Source organism: Rhipicephalus microplus, chromosome X (assembly GCF_043290135.1).
Source record: "Rhipicephalus microplus isolate Deutch F79 chromosome X, USDA_Rmic, whole genome shotgun sequence".
Lineage (NCBI taxonomy): Eukaryota > Metazoa > Arthropoda > Arachnida > Ixodida > Ixodidae > Rhipicephalus > Rhipicephalus microplus.
In genome coordinates, this window is record NC_134710.1 from 96150883 (window position 1) to 96171599 (window position 20717).

General features: G+C 44.6%; 1 protein-coding gene across 2 annotated transcripts in view; it reads right to left on the minus strand.

The window, feature by feature from the left end:
- LOC119176749 (uncharacterized) overlaps window positions 1-20717 on the minus strand; it is a 74054-nt gene that overhangs the window by 17832 nt on the left and 35505 nt on the right. For both annotated transcript variants that reach the window (XM_075877297.1, XM_037428106.2), the window contains exons 7-10: window positions 8207-8287; window positions 7850-8066; window positions 7248-7429; window positions 2691-2805 (exon numbers count right to left, since the gene is read on the minus strand). In XM_075877297.1, coding sequence (XP_075733412.1) covers window positions 2691-2805; window positions 7248-7429; window positions 7850-8066; window positions 8207-8287 — 595 coding nt within the window. The remainder of the gene's footprint in view (window positions 1-2690; window positions 2806-7247; window positions 7430-7849; window positions 8067-8206; window positions 8288-20717) is intronic.

The window sequence follows — 20717 nt, forward strand, 5'->3', positions numbered from 1 at the left end:
TGCACGTAAGGTAGTACGACGGGCCGGCTCTTTCCGACACTGATGCGTTTATCCGGTTTGTCGCCTCGCTTCACGACAGTGACCAGATTTTCCGCCACCTAAACGAGAACATGTGCGGGGTAACCAGCTTTGGTCAGACGCTCCACTTGTAGGGTGAAGGTGAAGGCTGTGCAGGCAATGGAGTCTGTTTTCAACGAGAAAGATGAGATTTGTCTGGTTAAGCTTAAGAAGCGTGCGAAAACTCTTACCGGGGCCCTGAAATTTTGAAAGCTTTCAAAGGCGGTAGATAGTTGCAAAAAGCTTAGCCTTGAGATGTTCTTTTGTGCGAGAACCCACAAAATTGACAACCCATTGGGGGTCATTGTAACAGAAAGAGGGACCTGGCAAAAGTCGGTAGCACTTTTCTTGCAAGAAAAGCTGAAAAATATAATAATAGACGACCGCTTTTTTAGTTTTTTTGGGGGTGGGGGGGGGCAAAAACTGATGCTGTCATTGACATTCTTGGGCGAACTAACACGGGACTCCAGGAAAAGTCTGTGGATATTAAGAACTTATTTTACTCTTTGCCGCATGACCAACTGCTTAAATGTGTAGTGGAATCCATAGACAGTTTCGGATCATCAGCGCCCCAAACGCGTACTGGAATCGATAACAGCAGCCTGTTAGAACTACTCGGTTTTTATTTGAAGGCCACCTTTGTATTATGGGATGACAAAAACTATACTACAAAAAAGTGGAGTATGTATTGGTTCATTTTTGATACCCATTCTCAGTGACATATTTCTAGCACAAGATGATCGTGTCTTGTCAAACAAACTTGACGACTCTGTAGATTTTAAAGTTTGCCATTTTGATGATGATTATTTAGTGTTGCTGAAATGTGATAGTCCAAATTTCCAGGTCATTTCCTCTGATGTTTTGACTGTTTTCCAAGAGTGCCTGAAACCACTTGCTCTGACGTATGAATAGCCCATTGATAACAACCTGACATTTTTAGATTTGAAGCTTTTGCTAGGATCCTCGCATGTTTGCTGGATCTACGAACCAAAAGCGGCCAGCCATTTTTGCCCTACAGCTCAGTTCCCTCAAAATTGGTCAAGCGGGGCATTGCTAACCTCTGCCTTTCCAACGCCTTAAAGAAGTCCTGCCCCACATGGCACACTGCAGCTTTGCTCTACAAGTGGAGCGTCTGACCAAAGCTGGTTATACCTGCACATGTTCTCATTTCGGTGGCGGAAAAGCTGGTTACTGTCGTGAAGCGAGGCGACAAACCGGATAAACGCAACAGTGTCGGAAAGATCCGGTCTGTCGTACTACCTTACGTGCATGACGTCTCACACAGGCTAAGGCCCCGCCGCGGTGGTCTAGTAGCTAAGGTACTCGGCTGCTAACCCGCAAGTCGCGGGTTCAAATCCCGGCTGCGGTGGCTGCATTTCCGATGGAGGTGGAAATGTCGTAGGCCCGTGTGCTCAGATTTGGGTGCACGTTAAAGAACCCCAGGTGGTCGAAATTTCCGGAGCCCTCCTCTACGGCGTCTCTCACAATCATATAGTGGTTTTGGGACGTTAAACCACACAAATCAATCACACAGGCTAAAAAAGATTGCTCGAGCCACCAACGTTCCTGTGGCTTTTTTCTGCACCGGAAAAATTGCAGACACTTTGCAAACGGGTTACTACATCTCGCGCCAGCTTTGCGCCGTGCTCTGTTAAGCACAGGTCACGTTACGTCCCATGCGCAGTGGGAGTCGTGTACTTGATCCGACGGATGTGTGGGTGCGTCTATGTCGGCCAAACCGGCAGGGGCATAAATGACCGCCTCCGAGAACACCGAAACAATGTGCACAATGTGGTACAATGGCACCTTGGCATTCATTGCCGAGATTGTGGGTGCACCCCCCTCTTTTTTCAGTGCTCTGTATTGGCAAGGCATAGGAATCAGCTTACCCGAGAAATTATTGGAGCCTGAAAAATACAGGTGATAAATGCGTAAGCACCTCATCGGTTGTTTTATCACAGGCAGAACGTGATTACCTGGCTGGGATTTAAGGCAATACGGGACCCGTCACACGTGCTTTGATATTGGTCCATTCATTAGGCTTGTATTTTATCTTCATGTTCTGTAATCACCGTCTTTTAGCTTATATATTCTTGCCACTCTGTGGCCCCGCCGTGGTGGTCTAGTGGCTAAGGTACTCGGCTGCTGACCCGCAGGGCGCGGGTTCGTATCCCGGCTGCGGCGGCTGCATTTCCGATGGAGGCGGAAATGTTGTAGGCCCGTGTGCTCAGATTTGGGCGCACGTTAAAGAACCCCAGGTGGTCAAAATTTCCGGAGCCCTCCACTACGGCGTCTCTCATAATCATATGGTGGTTTTGGGACGTTAAACCCCACAAATCAATCAATCATTCAATTGCCGCTCTGTGAAATAAAGTTAGTTATAAGTCGGCGCTCTTTCTGTCTACCCTGTTTCCTTTTTCCTATGTTCACGCACTGAATAAACTGGCAAATATTCCCTCTAGTGCACTATTATGAAACTCAATGAATAAATCATTCAGAAAAAAAACATAGTTTCGTATTGTGCGACTAAAAGTATACTGTTATGAACTCTCCCATACATCGCTTGTTTTCGGCAAATGTCATGTGGGTGGCATGCACACTTAGTCCCAATGTTTTAGCTTCTTAATACTCACATGCACGCCTGCACGGTGTCCTTCGACATGGAGAAGCTTGAGAAGAAATTGACCACGCAGTATGAAAAAAGCTTGACAAGCTTCCTGTATGAGCAGCCTGGCGGAGGAAGGTTCTCTAGTTGAACATGTAAGAAAAAGAAAAGTAATATGGAGGATTCAGCGTGGAAGATGGTAGATTGAAACCAAGATGAAGAAAAACGAACGAGCGCAAAAAAAAATGTGTTTGAAGTAAAGAATCGGTGACTCAAGACCAAGTCCGAATATTTATGTGTGTGTTAAGTTATATAGTTTTGTACAGTATATCGCTGAGGTCCTCGCTCGTTTTTTTTTTTTTTGAGGTGGTTGGCAATGGTAGTGGTGCTTTCTACTTTAGTTTTTTTCTCTCTCTCTTCTTCAAAATGAACGTTTGACGCTTGTATTATTCATTGTTTTTAATTCAGTAGCCTGCAATAATTCGGTGCACCAGGTGGGGCGTTGCTTGTTATTTTAGTTTTATTATTTTAAGATTAACTTTCACCCACACAGACCTGTCAGTCAAACAGTTGGACAAGACGAAGAAACGTCAGGCCTGCGCGGAAGGCACAGCCCTGTCATAGCGAAAGCTCGAAGAGCGGCCTTTCAGAGCTGTTTCTAAACACTCATAGGGTAACTGTTGCAAGTCCACTTGCTTGATGCCCACTAAAGCAATAATATTAAGAATTTTGGGGTAGTAGGCTGGCATTCACTATGCTATTTTTCGTCATTCTTCTGAGGAGCGTGGTATCTGCTGAACAGTTGCCAGGAATTTTGTGCCAATTGTTCATGCAGTGGCTGACTCAACGAGGAATTATGCCTGAAGTGGGTATGTGCCACAGTTAATAGCTGAACAAAAGCAAGCTCTTGCAATGGGTAGGAGCATTGGACGACCCACTCGTTATGCTATCGGCATTGTGCGACGACTGCTTGTTTTTTCGCTGTTTTGAAACGCTTTATAAGTCCCATTAATGCGGTTGCTTTCCTGACATCAAGCCTGCCTAAGGCAAGTTTGCCAACAAGTGCCAAGCACTGGCGTGGCTCAGTGCTGGAATGCTGGGCTGGTACCCAGCGGACTCGGGTTCGAGCCCCACTGTGTCACAGGTGCGATGTGGTTACGGACACCGGCGGCGGCGGCGGCGGCGGCGGCGGACAACTACGGTGCTGCGCGAGACCCGAGTTGTGATCTCATAACAGCTTTCGCTGTAAAACGACTCGATTAACGTTCTCGGCAAAAACGCGAAACAGCATCTTCCGCTTACCACAATCACCGATTAAACGTCCAATGGTAGCAACGATTATATTTGATCTATTCGACCTTCACAGCTCTATAGGCATGTACGCACGTACATATACGCTCCTCTGTATAGTTGAACCCAGCCACTCGTCTCATCCAGAAGTTAGTTACATATTCAAGTAAAGTACGCGACATGGTGTCTCTTAAGCCACCCGGTTTCGAAGATTTTCGTTGTGTATGGAAATGCGCTATTAGAGAGCTTTAGTTTAGCGCGCGCATCGCCCGAGAGGGAGCACGGCTGCACATGCGCTGTACGTAAGAGCATGGAGTTTCTTAATATACGCTAGAGGGAACTCTGGCGCTAGTGTCTATGGGAGCTGCAACACGCGGCGCTTCAGCGAGCATGGGAATGATGGGTAGTACACACATTTGTCTAATCTTAGTACTTTTGGCCTGCTTCTGGCTCCGTGTGTGTTTGTGTGGCTTAGAGCTGTTTTTTCACGAAAACATAAATTAGCAAATGTTCCCCGTTTGCGCTTCACAACCATATTCTTTTAGGCTTACAATTTCGAATCAAGTCACTAAGTTCAAAAGAGTTGAATCTTTCTTTCAAAACTAATCCGAAACACAGCAATAAACGATGCCGTAAGTACGATTCGCCGCCCGCAAGTACGAAGACTAGGCAAATGTGTGTACTACCCATCATTCCCATGGTCACTGAACGATCGCAGCGGCAGAGTGCCCTCTAGTTAATTTTGGGAAACTCTATGCGTAAGAGAGTTGCGTGCGTTTGCGCACGCGAGGGATACGCACACTAGATCTCGGCTCTTACGCTGCGCACGCTACAGCCGTTGGGTACCTTAGCAGTAGCTCTCGCGAGATCTCGAACAGCTGAGACCAAAACAGACAAGATGGCTGCGACCGACAACACTACGTTGGTCGTGGCAGTGAAAAAAGTCCGTGTGAATTTCGATGCATTTGGAGCCTACATAAGTAACCTGCAGCCAACCAGTGAACAGGTGAAAGTGGGTTGTGATATCGGCTAAGCTGGACCTCAACGTTGGACGATTGGACAACGTCATTTACGAAGAAGCAGGAACGCGATGGTGAAGGGAAGCACCGCAACGGATTTGTCGGTTGTGTACGGGGCGTCGTGTGTGTGATCCCTTTGAACTGTGGTGGTGGCTGCGTGTGTCCAACCATAAAATGATTGCCTGCAAAAGCATTCCAAGTGTTGTAAAGTAAAAGTTAGTTCTGGTCACGCATTTAGCGCGCATGTGGATGCACGTACGTGGTCTACGAATCTCGGGTTATTTTTCTCGCACACGGTGCCCTCATCATTCTGAAAGCAGCTATCACGACGTGAAGAATGCCACGTGAAGACGCCGCTGCCAATGGGGGCATTTTTGTACTTAGCGTTGAGCAACCCCAGTTTTTTTTTTTTCGTCTTCCGATCTTAGAAAACGTCTGTAGCAAACAATAAATGTTAAATTCGCAGTAAGTGATCGTCTTCACTGTCTCTGTCCTTCGTGTTGCTAGTTGACCTATGGCCTCCACACCCCAAGCCAGCACTCGTCCTCGAAACATGTGCCTTGTCTCATGCCTTCATTTGTGTATTGCGTCGACGGATATCGGTTATTAGAACTTCTTGCCTCTGCACGAGATGGCGAGAAGCAACACTCAAAGGCCGGCCTGTCGACGCTCAGGTGCCGCACACGTTTCAGATGTTGCGCACGGTAAACTAATTCTGTAGGACGCAGCCTTAAACTTAAATATCACTCATTATTTATGTTTTAGGTGAAATTCAAAGCTTCAGCATCATATACAAGGGAAATTCGTAGCACAACCTCTCCGCAGATGTTGTTGCTGCAGTAGCTACTCTGAGAAGCACCTGCCTCTCACAGTTTGGTTTCAAAGGGGTGGAGGAGGCATTCGTGCTATTTTACAATCACTCACTTGTAGATAGCATGGTCACTTGCAATTCATTCCACACCCGTGCATCAAATCACGTACCACTGTCATAATTTTATAATTTATACACACATTTTACGATTCTGTACCGCACGTGATTTTAAGCCTTTATACAGCCGTATTACACCCTGCCATCGCAATCATTTGTCATCGCTTACATCACATCAGAGACATGGCGCTCTTTGGCCACACATGGCCCTTGCGCCACAAAACTCCACTAATCATCATCACGCAGCCTTAAACGTAGCGTACACAGCACGCAGCACGTCGCGCACGTACAGCCTTACTTACCCTAAACTAAAACTCTCTATTTCTTACAACGCTGGAGGAAACGACACTAACACAATATCGTGGACAAATATTCCCTAGGTGTCCGAACTTTCCGAAAAAGCAACGCACAGTAGTAAAACCTTGCGCAATATATATATACATGCGCTACAGTTTCATACAGGTAAAAACCAATGTTGGTGCAAGTTTAAAGAACACTATTGTATAGATGTTTCCCGAGCCCTACACTGCGGCGTGCCTTACAGTCGTATTGAGATTTTGGCCTGTAACGACTCATTTATTATTATTATTATTATTATTATTATTATTATTATTATTATTATTATTATTATTATTATTATTATTATTCATTGACTAAGCTTTTTTTGTTTAGCTCCTATGAGGACCAGGACTTTTCTATTTTTATGCAAGTAAGTTGTGCCTATTCTGATACATCAGACAACACATGAACAATGCAGTGGGTCACAGGGAAGTTTCGAAAAGTCTGCCCTAACTAGGAAAAAGCATGTCGTCTAGAAATCCATTTTACAATTACGAAAATATTTTTATGAGGAAGTGAGGTGCTTCAACTGTAAGGACGTTTGGTGATGTCACACTGCTTATCATAACGCAACAAACGACTAGCTCTTCAAGCAAGCAATGAAAAAAATAAAGACGGTGCCTAATTAGACACCGCCTTTATTGCGATTAAAGGGAACTAACATTCATTATTATGTTATTATCCTTGGGAAATGTACTTGAGACTCTACGAAGCACCTATACTTCTTACAGGCTCTAATTCAACATTCGTGCCCTGCCGCGGTGGTCTAGTGGCTAAGGCATTCGGCTGCTAACCTGGAGCTCACGGGATCGAATCCCTGCTGCAGCGGCTCCATTTTCAGTGGAGACGAAAATGCTGTTGGCCTGTGTGCTCAGATTTTGGTGCATGTTTAAGAACCCCAGGTGGTCGAAATTTCTAGAGCCCTCTACTAAGGCGTCTCTCATTATTATATGATGTTTTGGGACGTTAAACCCCACAGTTTAATAATTATACATTCGCTTATTCTTACGTTTGCTGTACGACGGATAGATGACGTGCTTCTTTCTGGGCAAGAACTTGCAGGCCCACTTTGCCGACTCCCCTACCAGCATTTCCTGCATGGAGACCATTTTTGTGGAGAGCCCATCCACTTTCTTGCACTCGCTGTGGGATACGATTTCGTTCGTGCATTCCTTGAGTTCTTTGATTGCCCTGGTAGAGAAACAAATTAAGCGTTATTAATACTCTACTCGCTGTTGACTAGAATGGGCCCTGTCGGTTATTTATTTATTTATTTATTTTCAGATTTACTGCCAGCCTTTGAAAAAGGCCTTTGGCAGGAGTGGGCAGAACAAATAAAAGAATGCGAGAACATACGCAAATACGTCCACAAAGCAACCGCAACAATGAGCGGGAACGAAATAAAAATAAAAATATACAATTACGCAATCAAGAAAGTGACAGCAGGTACTATCAACAACTTGTTTGGTACCAAGCCAGACCTAAACTGATAGAAACAATTAATAATATACAAGACATGACTGGAAAGAGCAGGAGAAATCTGGATTGTACAAGAGGACACTGTAATTAGTAACACCACCGAGTACTAACTAACTAACTCGCAGTACTAACTCGCAGACTTCGTCGTCTTCATTCGCTTTCCTGGCCAACATCCTCATAGAAGGTGTTGTCGGGCTCGTTTCGTTTCCAGCCAGGTTGTAAACATCCTGGTGTTTTGCAAAGTGTCTTTTCCAAATCACCATCTTCCACAAGAAATTTGAGCCACACGTGAAATATCGGTGGAGCGCATCTTCGATAGCACATCCTCTCGAGTGTTCCGAATCGGCCTCTGAAAAATATTGAAAAAATAACATTACATGTCGTTGTAAATTAGTTGTTTTTCTTCTACTTCTGCATTATAAGCTCTGTCACTGTTTGGCGATTCCTGCTTTCGGCATGCATTTCACTGTGACTGAATCATGAGAGTACCTTCGCGCTGGTCACCGTGACTGCCGTATTCACTGCTCTCCATGGCCCAGCGATGAACATCAGAGACCACTCTTGGAACACCTTGAAAACATAATAATAACCATGATTCCCACAGTGAAACAGTTAACGGCAGGCTGCAATTTTGGCTGTCAACGGTATGGTTACTAAATGTGTCTTGCTGCTCAACTAAATTACATTGCAACTAGTTTGTGACGCTATTTTGTGCAACTATGAACGCTTTTTTTTTCTAAGTGCGTAGTTATCATACTATCTGTGCACTTCTTCAGGCTCCTGTGTAGCTTCTATGCACGCGCAGAGGAGGAGCCTCAAAAGGAACATGGCACTCAAACTTCCATGCAGATGAGTACACTGCGTATACCTATCTGTATTTTCAACGGGAAGAGTCGACAGTGAAAAGAAAAAAAAAACTAATAGTAACGATGAAATGAATTTTAAAAGCAAACAGATGTAAAATCCTGCATTCTCTACATCATTCATCCGACTTGGTTTCTTTAATTTGTACCATGCACGGTGGTCTAGGGGTATTGGTGCTCGACTGCTGACCTAAAGTAAGGCAGAATGCTTGAGGCACTTAGGTTTAGGTGAACGTTTAGAAACACCAGATGGGCAAAATTTCTGGGCCCCTCTATACTACTGCGTCTCTCATAACGATGTCGCAATTTCGGGACATAAAACCCTCAACTGTTGTTAGTCATTCGTACAAAGCATTAGGTTGCGGAGTTCACGTTCTCGAGCATTTTGGCCGATATTAAGAGTACAAGGTACAGAGAGCCTAACTGCCGAGTCTCCCCTATAGCACAACATGAATCCACAAATTAACTAGTGAAATATTTTTAACAGTCACAAAAAAACGAAATGACGCTAAAATAGGTGAATTATGTTGAGTCACATTCTTAAATAATATCCTAGGTTTTATTCTTTATAAATAATTTAGAGTCGTTCATATATATATATATATATATATATTTATATATTCAAGAAGGAGTTCTGCGGGTTTGGTGCATCACATGTAGTGAAGAAATAAAGGAGCACACTTGCGAAAATTGGATACTTTTTTACTCTACGTTTCAGCCGTGGCACGGCCTTCGTCAGGGTGAACGTATATATATATATATATATATATATATATATATATATATATATATATATATATATATATATATATATATATATATATATACTTTAGGAATGAAGATCGATGGTCCGGTGTAATAGATGATTGAAGAGAAGGACGCACGTACGAAATGTGGATTTATTAACGTTTCGGCTGGTGGACCAGCCTTCGTCAGAATGATTGCAGTATGTTACAGGCACTTAATATATAGGTAGGCGGATGTATACACAGGAACAGTGCACCACTGCCAGATGCTATGCGCAATGAAAGCAAGGTACATGCGCATGGTGGACACAACACCGCACTGTGACTCACAATCACAAAAACAAAGATATCGCGTAAAAAATAATAATAATCGCGTCACTGGCCAGTGAGATACCACGAGCACAGAACATATAAGAAATATAGGCAATGCGCCGAGCGTACATAGCACAAGATTGACTCTACAAAATAATAATAATAACGATACATAATGCACTTTTACGAAGGATTAAACATCCATTCACACACACACGAACGAGATAAGTCTGTCGCCGCATGAGGCCGAGCACGCACTGTATTCTACGCAATTATGCTAGCCAGTTTGCCCGCGTTTTCGTTTAAACCCCTAGAAGCCGTTCCGAACTTATGAATTAGAAATGATTCGCGTATCTCACGCTTATAATGCGACGTGAATCCCGCCTCCAATACAGTTGCCCTAAATGATTCAAAACTATGACCGGTAGTGGCGACGTGCCTTGAAATCGGCAGATGAGGCATGGAGTGCACATGGGCCTTGTGATTGTTGAAACGGTAGCGAAATGAATTTTCAGTATGACCGATATACTGCAAGTGACAAAAGGAGCACTCAAGCAGGTAAACCGCATTATCTGTGTCACAGGTGAAATCGCCACGAATTTTTAAAGTGAAATTGTTTGCGGAGCTTTTAGCCACAGCGGTGGTTGTCATCTGTTTGCATAACTTGCATCGAGGTTTGCGGCATGGATGGCAACCAACGTGTGAAATGTAATTGTTAGTCCGTACTTTGGAGGACGTGAGGATGTCCTGCAAGTTCCTACAGCGACGAAACACGGCGCGGGGTGGCTCTGAAAAAACTTCTTTTAGGTGATCGCTTTGCGTCAATATGTTGTGATGTTTCCTAAGAATGGCTGCTACATTGGGTGCGGAAGCGCTATGCGTGAGTACTAGGTTAGCATTATTGAGGCTATGGGAATGTTTCTCTGCATTGATCAGTGTTTTTCGGTCAAGCATATCAGCACGTGCCACTGCGTCATCAATCATCGGTGCCGGGTATTTCTGCTTTAGAAGAGAAGCACGCAGTTTATCACAACTAGCGATGAAGTCTGCTTGCTCGGAGCAAAGGCGTTTAAAACGAACAGCTTGGCTATATGGTATGCTGGATTTACAATGTTTAGCGTGACTGCTGTTGAAATGTAGGTATTGTTGTCGGTCAGTAGGCTTTTGATAAAGCTTGGTGGTTAGGTTGCCGTTTATTAGGCTAATAGATACGTCTAAGAAGTTTATGGTTTCAGTCGAGTAGACGTGCGTAAAAGAGATGGATGGGTGAACGTTATTGAAATCTGATATGAATGAGAGAAGGTGCGATTCACCATGAGGCCAAATAAAGAAAATATCGTCAATGAATCTTTTATAGCATAGCGGTTTTAATAGGCGACTGCGTAAAAACTCCTCTTCAAGCTTCCCCATAAAAATGTTGGCATAATTTGGCCCAATCTTAGTCCCCATCGAAGTGCCGCTGACCTGTACATAATGGACTTCATTGAATATAAAATTGTTCATGTGGAGAATCATTTCAAGTAGCACCGCAATGGTAGTGCTGTTTACTGGCTTATCATCGGAACATTTCTCATACGCTTCTACAACCGCGAAGATGCCATCCGAGTGAGGGATGTTTGTGTAGAGTGACGATACGTCCAGCGTTACCAGAAAGGAACCATTAGGCACGGTAATGTCGTTAACTACCGACAAAAAGTGGTTCGTGTCCCTCAAGAAAGACTGATACGTGGCGGGAAGGTGACGAATCAACGAGTCTACATAACAAGACAAGTCTTCTGTCACCGTTCCGTTTGCAGAGACTATGGGGCGGCCTGGGTTGTTCGGCTTATGAATTTTTGGCAGCATGTAAAATCGGCCAGCAGACGGACTTAGCGGGACTAGTGTTGTGGCTGCCTTATCACATATTTTTTTATCTCGCCAGAGTGCATATATCTTTTGTTTTAGAGTTTCTTTGAAGTCCATTGTGGGGTCTGCATCAAGTCGTTTGTAAAATGAAGTGTCATTGAGCTGCCGAAGAGCCTCCTTAATATAGTCTGCTGTGTTCATAACCACGATGGCACCACCCTTGTCGGCTGGCTTAATAGTGATGTCGTTGCGCTTCCTTAATAATTCGATCGCTTTCAGTTCTCCGTCGCGCAGATTTCGACGGAACGAAGTTTTCTGCCTATATGCTTGAATTACATCGCGCTGAACAGCATCAATATATAGATCAAGGTATTTATCGCGTTGTAATGGTGGTGTCCAACGTTTAGCTGACGGCAGCACCCCGGAAGCATGGCTACTGTTATTTCTACCGTGAAAGAACTCCCTCAATCTCAGGTTGCGTGCGAAATTATCTAAGTCACTGAGTAGCTGGAATTCATCGCAATGACCCGTTGCGGGGCAAAACTTCAAACCACGCGATAATACAGACATTTCATCTTTGGACAGACTACAGTTCGATATGTTGACTACGTTTGAAACATCATCCGAACGGGGTGTATTTTCGAAACGGGACGGCGCCGTACTTAAATTTTTAAGGAGTTGCGCGGGTGTGCAATGAGACATCACGCCGTCCCTGAGTAACTTCTTACATTTGACAGCACATATTTCATTGCGTTTCTTTTCCTCGAATATGCACAGCGAGTTAACCTCCAGAGTACTAAGCGGGGTTTGATTACACATATTCTTCTCTTCGTTCATCAGAGATTTCAAAGCCGAGCGGTAATGATTAACAGTAATACGCAGAAGTTCTAGCGAAGACTTCTGTAGGGTGTCTTGCCACCTTTTTGCGTTATTATTTGACAATTGAGAAGTGGCAGGGCGTAGGAAAAGGTTCAGACCTTTTGGTGCAATAGAAGCAGCGAGGTAAGTTTCTAAAGTGGCAGTGTGTAGCTCGTAACGAACTCGTTTTTCCACTGCCCTTCTCATCTTTTGAAATCCCTTGGAACAAAGGTGCGAGGTAAAGTTCTCATTGGCATGCGTCGAAGCTAGTCAATTCTTCGAATTACTTTTTACAGCATCGGAAAATTTTTTTCGAAGTGGATACCTTGGGTGAGCAGTAGGACCAACTGCTTTCGTAGTGGGTCCTGCTTGAGTAGTGGCGATGTCTTCTGTAGCAGTTGATGCCGCGGCGCCAGTAAAGCGTCCCTCACTTTGTTGCAAAGAATGGCCACGGCGGGACAGGATGACGGAAGAACTTGCAGTGGAACCACTCACGCGAGGGGCTGTATCCGCTGTGTGTCGTGATGTGTCGAAGGTCGGGTAGTGTTCCTTACCCCTCTGCGAAGGACAATGGCCAGCGGGTGGCTGGCATTCGGGGGTGGGATTGTTTCGGATCACTCTCGAAGTGCACCCACCATCATCAGTACGATCACCACGATTCTTGTTTTTGCCCGTTGGTTTCTTTAGCAGGGACACGGCTGTGGACGGCTCAGGACCTACCCCTCTAGTAGACGGCGTATGGTGCTGTATAGCTGGGGCACAATCTTGCCAAGATGCAGTGGTTGCTTGACTCGGAGACTCGAAGCACAGTTGTCGGATATGACATGCCACGAGAGCAACGCCTTCAAAGCTGAGATGTACGCCATCCGCTGCTAGGACTCGTGCGGGGGGAAAACATTCGAGTGCATGGTCCAGAAGGTGCGCCGTACTGGAACGTCTGCAATAACGGCGTAAGAGACTGTTGAAAAGGCTGGCTTCACGGTTGAACCGGTGAATAAACCTTTGATTCTTGTATCCACGGCGGCGGTTGGCAGCCCTCGGCAAAATAAGTGTGGCGTAAATATTCCGTATACCTTGATACTCCTTTTGGATGCAGGTAAGCATGTGAATGTAGTTTTCGAAGACGGCACGTGCATTGTTCTTCGTTAAGTCATTGGTGCCAATGTGCACAATCAACGTAGACGTCGTTGAAGGGACAAAATCGATCAGCAAAGGCATGTCAGCTATAACAGCGCCATTATGTGAAACAAAAGCTGGCGTACCTGCCAATAGAGGGTCAAAGTGCTGGAACAAATATTTGGTTTGTGAGTCACCCACGACGACAGTGGAAGGTGGTGCCTTCGGGAATTTCCATGAAATATATTTCGACGTGGTCCTCCGGGAATCCATAGTTGTATAATACTTTAGGAATGAAGATCGATGGTCCGGTGTAATAGATGATTGAAGAGAAGGACGCACGTACGAAATGTGGATTTATTAACGTTTCGGCTGGTGGACCAGCCTTCGTCAGAATGATTGCAGTATGTTACAGGCACTTAATATATAGGTAGGCGGATGTATACACAGGAACAGTGCACCACTGCCAGATGCTATGCGCAATGAAAGCAAGGTACATGCGCATGGTGGACACAACACCGCACTGTGACTCACAATCACAAAAACAAAGATATCGCGTAAAAAATAATAATAATCGCGTCACTGGCCAGTGAGATACCACGAGCACAGAACATATAAGAAATATAGGCAATGCGCCGAGCGTACATAGCACAAGATTGACTCTACAAAATAATAATAATAACGATACATAATGCACTTTTACGAAGGATTAAACATCCATTCACACACACACGAACGAGATAAGTCTGTCGCCGCATGAGGCCGAGCACGCACTGTATTCTACGCAATTATGCTAGCCAGTTTGCCCGCGTTTTCGTTTAAACCCCTAGAAGCCGTTCCGAACTTATGAATTAGAAATGATTCGCGTATCTCACGCTTATAATGCGACGTGAATCCCGCCTCCAATACAGTTGCCCTAAATGATTCAAAACTATGACCGGTAGTGGCGACGTGCCTTGAAATCGGCAGATGAGGCATGGAGTGCACATGGGCCTTGTGATTGTTGAAACGGTAGCGAAATGAATTTTCAGTATGACCGATATACTGCAAGTGACAAAAGGAGCACTCAAGCAGGTAAACCGCATTATCTGTGTCACAGGTGAAATCGCCACGAATTTTTAAAGTGAAATTGTTTGCGGAGCTTTTAGCCACAGCGGTGGTTGTCATCTGTTTGCATAACTTGCATCGAGGTTTGCGGCATGGATGGCAACCAACGTGTGAAATGTAATTGTTAGTCCGTACTTTGGAGGACGTGAGGATGTCCTGCAAGTTCCTACAGCGACGAAACACGGCGCGGGGTGGCTCTGAAAAAACTTCTTTTAGGTGATCGCTTTGCGTCAATATGTTGTGATGTTTCCTAAGAATGGCTGCTACATTGGGTGCGGAAGCGCTATGCGTGAGTACTAGGTTAGCATTATTGAGGCTATGGGAATGTTTCTCTGCATTGATCAGTGTTTTTCGGTCAAGCATATCAGCACGTGCCACTGCGTCATCAATCATCGGTGCCGGGTATTTCTGCTTTAGAAGAGAAGCACGCAGTTTATCACAACTAGCGATGAAGTCTGCTTGCTCGGAGCAAAGGCGTTTAAAACGAACAGCTTGGCTATATGGTATGCTGGATTTACAATGTTTAGCGTGACTGCTGTTGAAATGTAGGTATTGTTGTCGGTCAGTAGGCTTTTGATAAAGCTTGGTGGTTAGGTTGCCGTTTATTAGGCTAATAGATACGTCTAAGAAGTTTATGGTTTCAGTCGAGTAGACGTGCGTAAAAGAGATGGATGGGTGAACGTTATTGAAATCTGATATGAATGAGAGAAGGTGCGATTCACCATGAGGCCAAATAAAGAAAATATCGTCAATGAATCTTTTATAGCATAGCGGTTTTAATAGGCGACTGCGTAAAAACTCCTCTTCAAGCTTCCCCATAAAAATGTTGGCATAATTTGGCCCAATCTTAGTCCCCATCGAAGTGCCGCTGACCTGTACATAATGGACTTCATTGAATATAAAATTGTTCATGTGGAGAATCATTTCAAGTAGCACCGCAATGGTAGTGCTGTTTACTGGCTTATCATCGGAACATTTCTCATACGCTTCTACAACCGCGAAGATGCCATCCGAGTGAGGGATGTTTGTGTAGAGTGACGATACGTCCAGCGTTACCAGAAAGGAACCATTAGGCACGGTAATGTCGTTAACTACCGACAAAAAGTGGTTCGTGTCCCTCAAGAAAGACTGATACGTGGCGGGAAGGTGACGAATCAACGAGTCTACATAACAAGACAAGTCTTCTGTCACCGTTCCGTTTGCAGAGACTATGGGGCGGCCTGGGTTGTTCGGCTTATGAATTTTTGGCAGCATGTAAAATCGGCCAGCAGACGGACTTAGCGGGACTAGTGTTGTGGCTGCCTTATCACATATTTTTTTATCTCGCCAGAGTGCATATATCTTTTGTTTTAGAGTTTCTTTGAAGTCCATTGTGGGGTCTGCATCAAGTCGTTTGTAAAATGAAGTGTCATTGAGCTGCCGAAGAGCCTCCTTAATATAGTCTGCTGTGTTCATAACCACGATGGCACCACCCTTGTCGGCTGGCTTAATAGTGATGTCGTTGCGCTTCCTTAATAATTCGATCGCTTTCAGTTCTCCGTCGCGCAGATTTCGACGGAACGAAGTTTTCTGCCTATATGCTTGAATTACATCGCGCTGAACAGCATCAATATATAGATCAAGGTATTTATCGCGTTGTAATGGTGGTGTCCAACGTTTAGCTGACGGCAGCACCCCGGAAGCATGGCTACTGTTATTTCTACCGTGAAAGAACTCCCTCAATCTCAGGTTGCGTGCGAAATTATCTAAGTCACTGAGTAGCTGGAATTCATCGCAATGACCCGTTGCGGGGCAAAACTTCAAACCACGCGATAATACAGACATTTCATCTTTGGACAGACTACAGTTCGATATGTTGACTACGTTTGAAACATCATCCGAACGGGGTGTATTTTCGAAACGGGACGGCGCCGTACTTAAATTTTTAAGGAGTTGCGCGGGTGTGCAATGAGACATCACGCCGTCCCTGAGTAACTTCTTACATTTGACAGCACATATTTCATTGCGTTTCTTTTCCTCGAATATGCACAGCGAGTTAACCTCCAGAGTACTAAGCGGGGTTTGATTACACATATTCTTCTCTTCGTTCATCAGAGATTTCAAAGCCGAGCGGTAATGATTAACAGTAATACGCAGAAGTTCTAGCGAAGACTTCTGTAGGGTGTCTTGCCACCTTTTTGCGTTATTATTTGACAATTGAGAAGTGGCAGGGCGTAGGAAAAGGTTCAGACCTTTTGGTGCAATAGAAGCAGCGAGGTAAGTTTCTAAAGTGGCAGTGTGTAGCTCGTAACGAACTCGTTTTTCCACTGCCCTTCTCATCTTTTGAAATCCCTTGGAACAAAGGTGCGAGGTAAAGTTCTCATTGGCATGCGTCGAAGCTAGTCAATTCTTCGAATTACTTTTTACAGCATCGGAAAATTTTTTTCGAAGTGGATACCTTGGGTGAGCAGTAGGACCAACTGCTTTCGTAGTGGGTCCTGCTTGAGTAGTGGCGATGTCTTCTGTAGCAGTTGATGCCGCGGCGCCAGTAAAGCGTCCCTCACTTTGTTGCAAAGAATGGCCACGGCGGGACAGGATGACGGAAGAACTTGCAGTGGAACCACTCACGCGAGGGGCTGTATCCGCTGTGTGTCGTGATGTGTCGAAGGTCGGGTAGTGTTCCTTACCCCTCTGCGAAGGACAATGGCCAGCGGGTGGCTGGCATTCGGGGGTGGGATTGTTTCGGATCACTCTCGAAGTGCACCCATGGTTCCTTTCTGGTAACGCTGGACGTATCGTCACTCTACACAAACATCCCTCACTCGGATGGCATCTTCGCGGTTGTAGAAGCGTATGAGAAATGTTCCGATGATAAGCCAGTAAACAGCACTACCATTGCGGTGCTACTTGAAATGATTCTCCACATGAACAATTTTATATTCAATGAAGTCCATTATGTACAGGTCAGCGGCACTTCGATGGGGACTAAGATTGGGCCAAATTATGCCAACATTTTTATGGGGAAGCTTGAAGAGGAGTTTTTACGCAGTCGCCTATTAAAACCGCTATGCTATAAAAGATTCATTGACGATATTTTCTTTATTTGGCCTCATGGTGAATCGCACCTTCTCTCATTCATATCAGATTTCAATAACGTTCACCCATCCATCTCTTTTACGCACGTCTACTCGACTGAAACCATAAACTTCTTAGACGTATCTATTAGCCTAATAAACGGCAACCTAACCACCAAGCTTTATCAAAAGCCTACTGACCGACAACAATACCTACATTTCAACAGCAGTCACGCTAAACATTGTAAATCCAGCATACCATATAGCCAAGCTGTTCGTTTTAAACGCCTTTGCTCCGAGCAAGCAGACTTCATCGCTAGTTGTGATAAACTGCGTGCTTCTCTTCTAAAGCAGAAATACCCGGCACCGATGATTGATGACGCAGTGGCACGTGCTGATATGCTTGACCGAAAAACACTGATCAATGCAGAGAAACATTCCCATAGCCTCAATAATGCTAACCTAGTACTCACGCATAGCGCTTCCGCACCCAATGTAGCAGCCATTCTTAGGAAACATCACAACATATTGACGCAAAGCGATCACCTAAAAGAAGTTTTTTCAGAACCACCCCGCGCCGTGTTTCGTCGCTGTAGGAACTTGCAGGACATCCTCACGTCCTCCAAAGTACGGACTAACAATTACATTTCACACGTTGGTTGCCATCCATGCCGCAAACCTCGATGCAAGTTATGCAAACAGATGACAACCACCGCTGTGGCTAAAAGCTCCGCAAACAATTTCACTTTAAAAATTCGTGGCGATTTCACCTGTGACACAGATAATGCGGTTTACCTGCTTGAGTGCTCCTTTTGTCACTTGCAGTATATCGGTCATACTGAAAATTCATTTCGCTACCGTTTCAACAATCACAAGGCCCATGTGCACTCCATGCCTCATCTGCCGATTTCAAGGCACGTCGCCACTACCGGTCATAGTTTTGAATCATTTAGGGCAACTGTATTGGAGGCGGGATTCACGTCGCATTATAAGCGTGAGATACGCGAATCATTTCTAATTCATAAGTTCGGAACGGCTTCTAGGGGTTTAAACGAAAACGCGGGCAAACTGGCTAGCATAATTGCGTAGAATACAGTGCGTGCTCGGCCTCATGCGGCGACAGACTTATCTCGTTCGTGTGTGTGTGAATGGATGTTTAATCCTTCGTAAAAGTGCATTATGTATCGTTATTATTATTATTTTGTAGAGTCAATCTTGTGCTATGTACGCTCGGCGCATTGCCTATATTTCTTATATGTTCTGTGCTCGTGGTATCTCACTGGCCAGTGACGCGATTATTATTATTTTTTACGCGATATCTTTGTTTTTGTGATTGTGAGTCACAGTGCGGTGTTGTGTCCACCATGCGCATGTACCTTGCTTTCATTGCGCATAGCATCTGGCAGTGGTGCACTGTTCCTGTGTATACATCCGCCTACCTATATATTAAGTGCCTGTAACATACTGCAATCATTCTGACGAAGGCTGGTCCACCAGCCGAAACGTTAATAAATCCACATTTCGTACGTGCGTCCTTCTCTTCAATCATATATATATATATATATATATATATATATATATATATATATATATATATATATATATATATATATATATATGTATATATATATATATATATATATATATATATATATATATATATATATATATATATATATGGGAAGTTACCAGACCTGAATGCAACGTAAATGTGAAGAAAGAAAAGTGGATGCAAAGATAACTTGCCACGGGCAGGAACCGAATTTGCGACCTTCGAATAACGGTTCAGTTCCTGCCCATGACAAAGTACAAGGGAATAGGAGGTGTCACACCCTCGATATCGTTTGAATGAATATTGCTTGAATAAGCAATGAGCAGTTGTTTTCGAAACTCGCGATCACATCTCCGAATATGGTTGGCGCTGCAGCTTCGCTGTTTTCCTTCGGCACTGTACTATTGCACGCCTTAGCGACGAAAGGCTAGAATTCCAAGACGAGAACGGCAGTGCCCACTGGTCTTAATGCGAGAGGTGGCGGTGACCCGTTTCTGTGTATTACAGTCACAGCTATCGAAAATGAGTGGTTCAATGTGCTCCCCAGAGCTTCCAGAGTCACGAATAAGAGACGCGAATGACCTAATAGTGTTTGATAGAGTGAGGTGACGTATTCTTTGAATCATCAGAATCATGTTCAGGCTTTGCACGCGGTAACCTCCTCTGTGGCCAAGTTTTCCTGGATATCGTTTCAGTCTGCCTGAACGATACTCGCGTGGCAGACTGCGACGATATATATATATATATATATATATATATATATATATATATATATATATATATATATATATATATATATATATATATATATATATATATAATCACGCTGGTGATGATATTCTTAGATGAAGAAGATGTACAGGTGATGATGATTACAAAGAGAATAAAGAGCCATTCGCTTGTCGCGCTCACACTAATTCCCCCGTGCGGTGAAAGCGGCCGCCTGGTCGCTTGACAGTATTATGAAATGCGTCGCGCATAAGGCCTTAAACGAGATACGTGCACTATCTCTCTTCCTCGGCAACGATGATCAGGACTAGCGCTAAGAGGAGAAACGCGGTAATTGACAGGAGATGTCTGTTCAACCACCGTGTATGGCCCTATGAAGCGACTGATGAATTTGTCGCATAGGCCGGGGACGCGTAGTGGAGTCCATAGAAGAACTTCGTCACCAAGGAAAAACTCACAACACGGCGAGACGAGTCGTAGCGAGATTTTCGAGTGTCTTGAGAGAGGCCGGTGTTAACACGGGCCTGGTGACGGCAGTGTGCGAGACGAGATAGGAATTCTTCAGAGAAAGGAGCCGTCGAGGGTGCAGGGGCGGAAAGGAAATAGACGTCCAGAGCGAAACTCGGCGAGCGACCATGGACGAAAAAAAAAAAATGGAGAAGAGACGGTAGTGCGTTGAGCAGCCGTATTATAAGCGAATGTCACGAAGGGTAGAATCGCATCCCAGTTCGCGTGGTTGGGGTGAATGTATATGGCGATCATGTCTGATAGGGTCCGATGAAACCGTTCAGTCAATCCGTTGGTCTGCGGGTGGTAGCT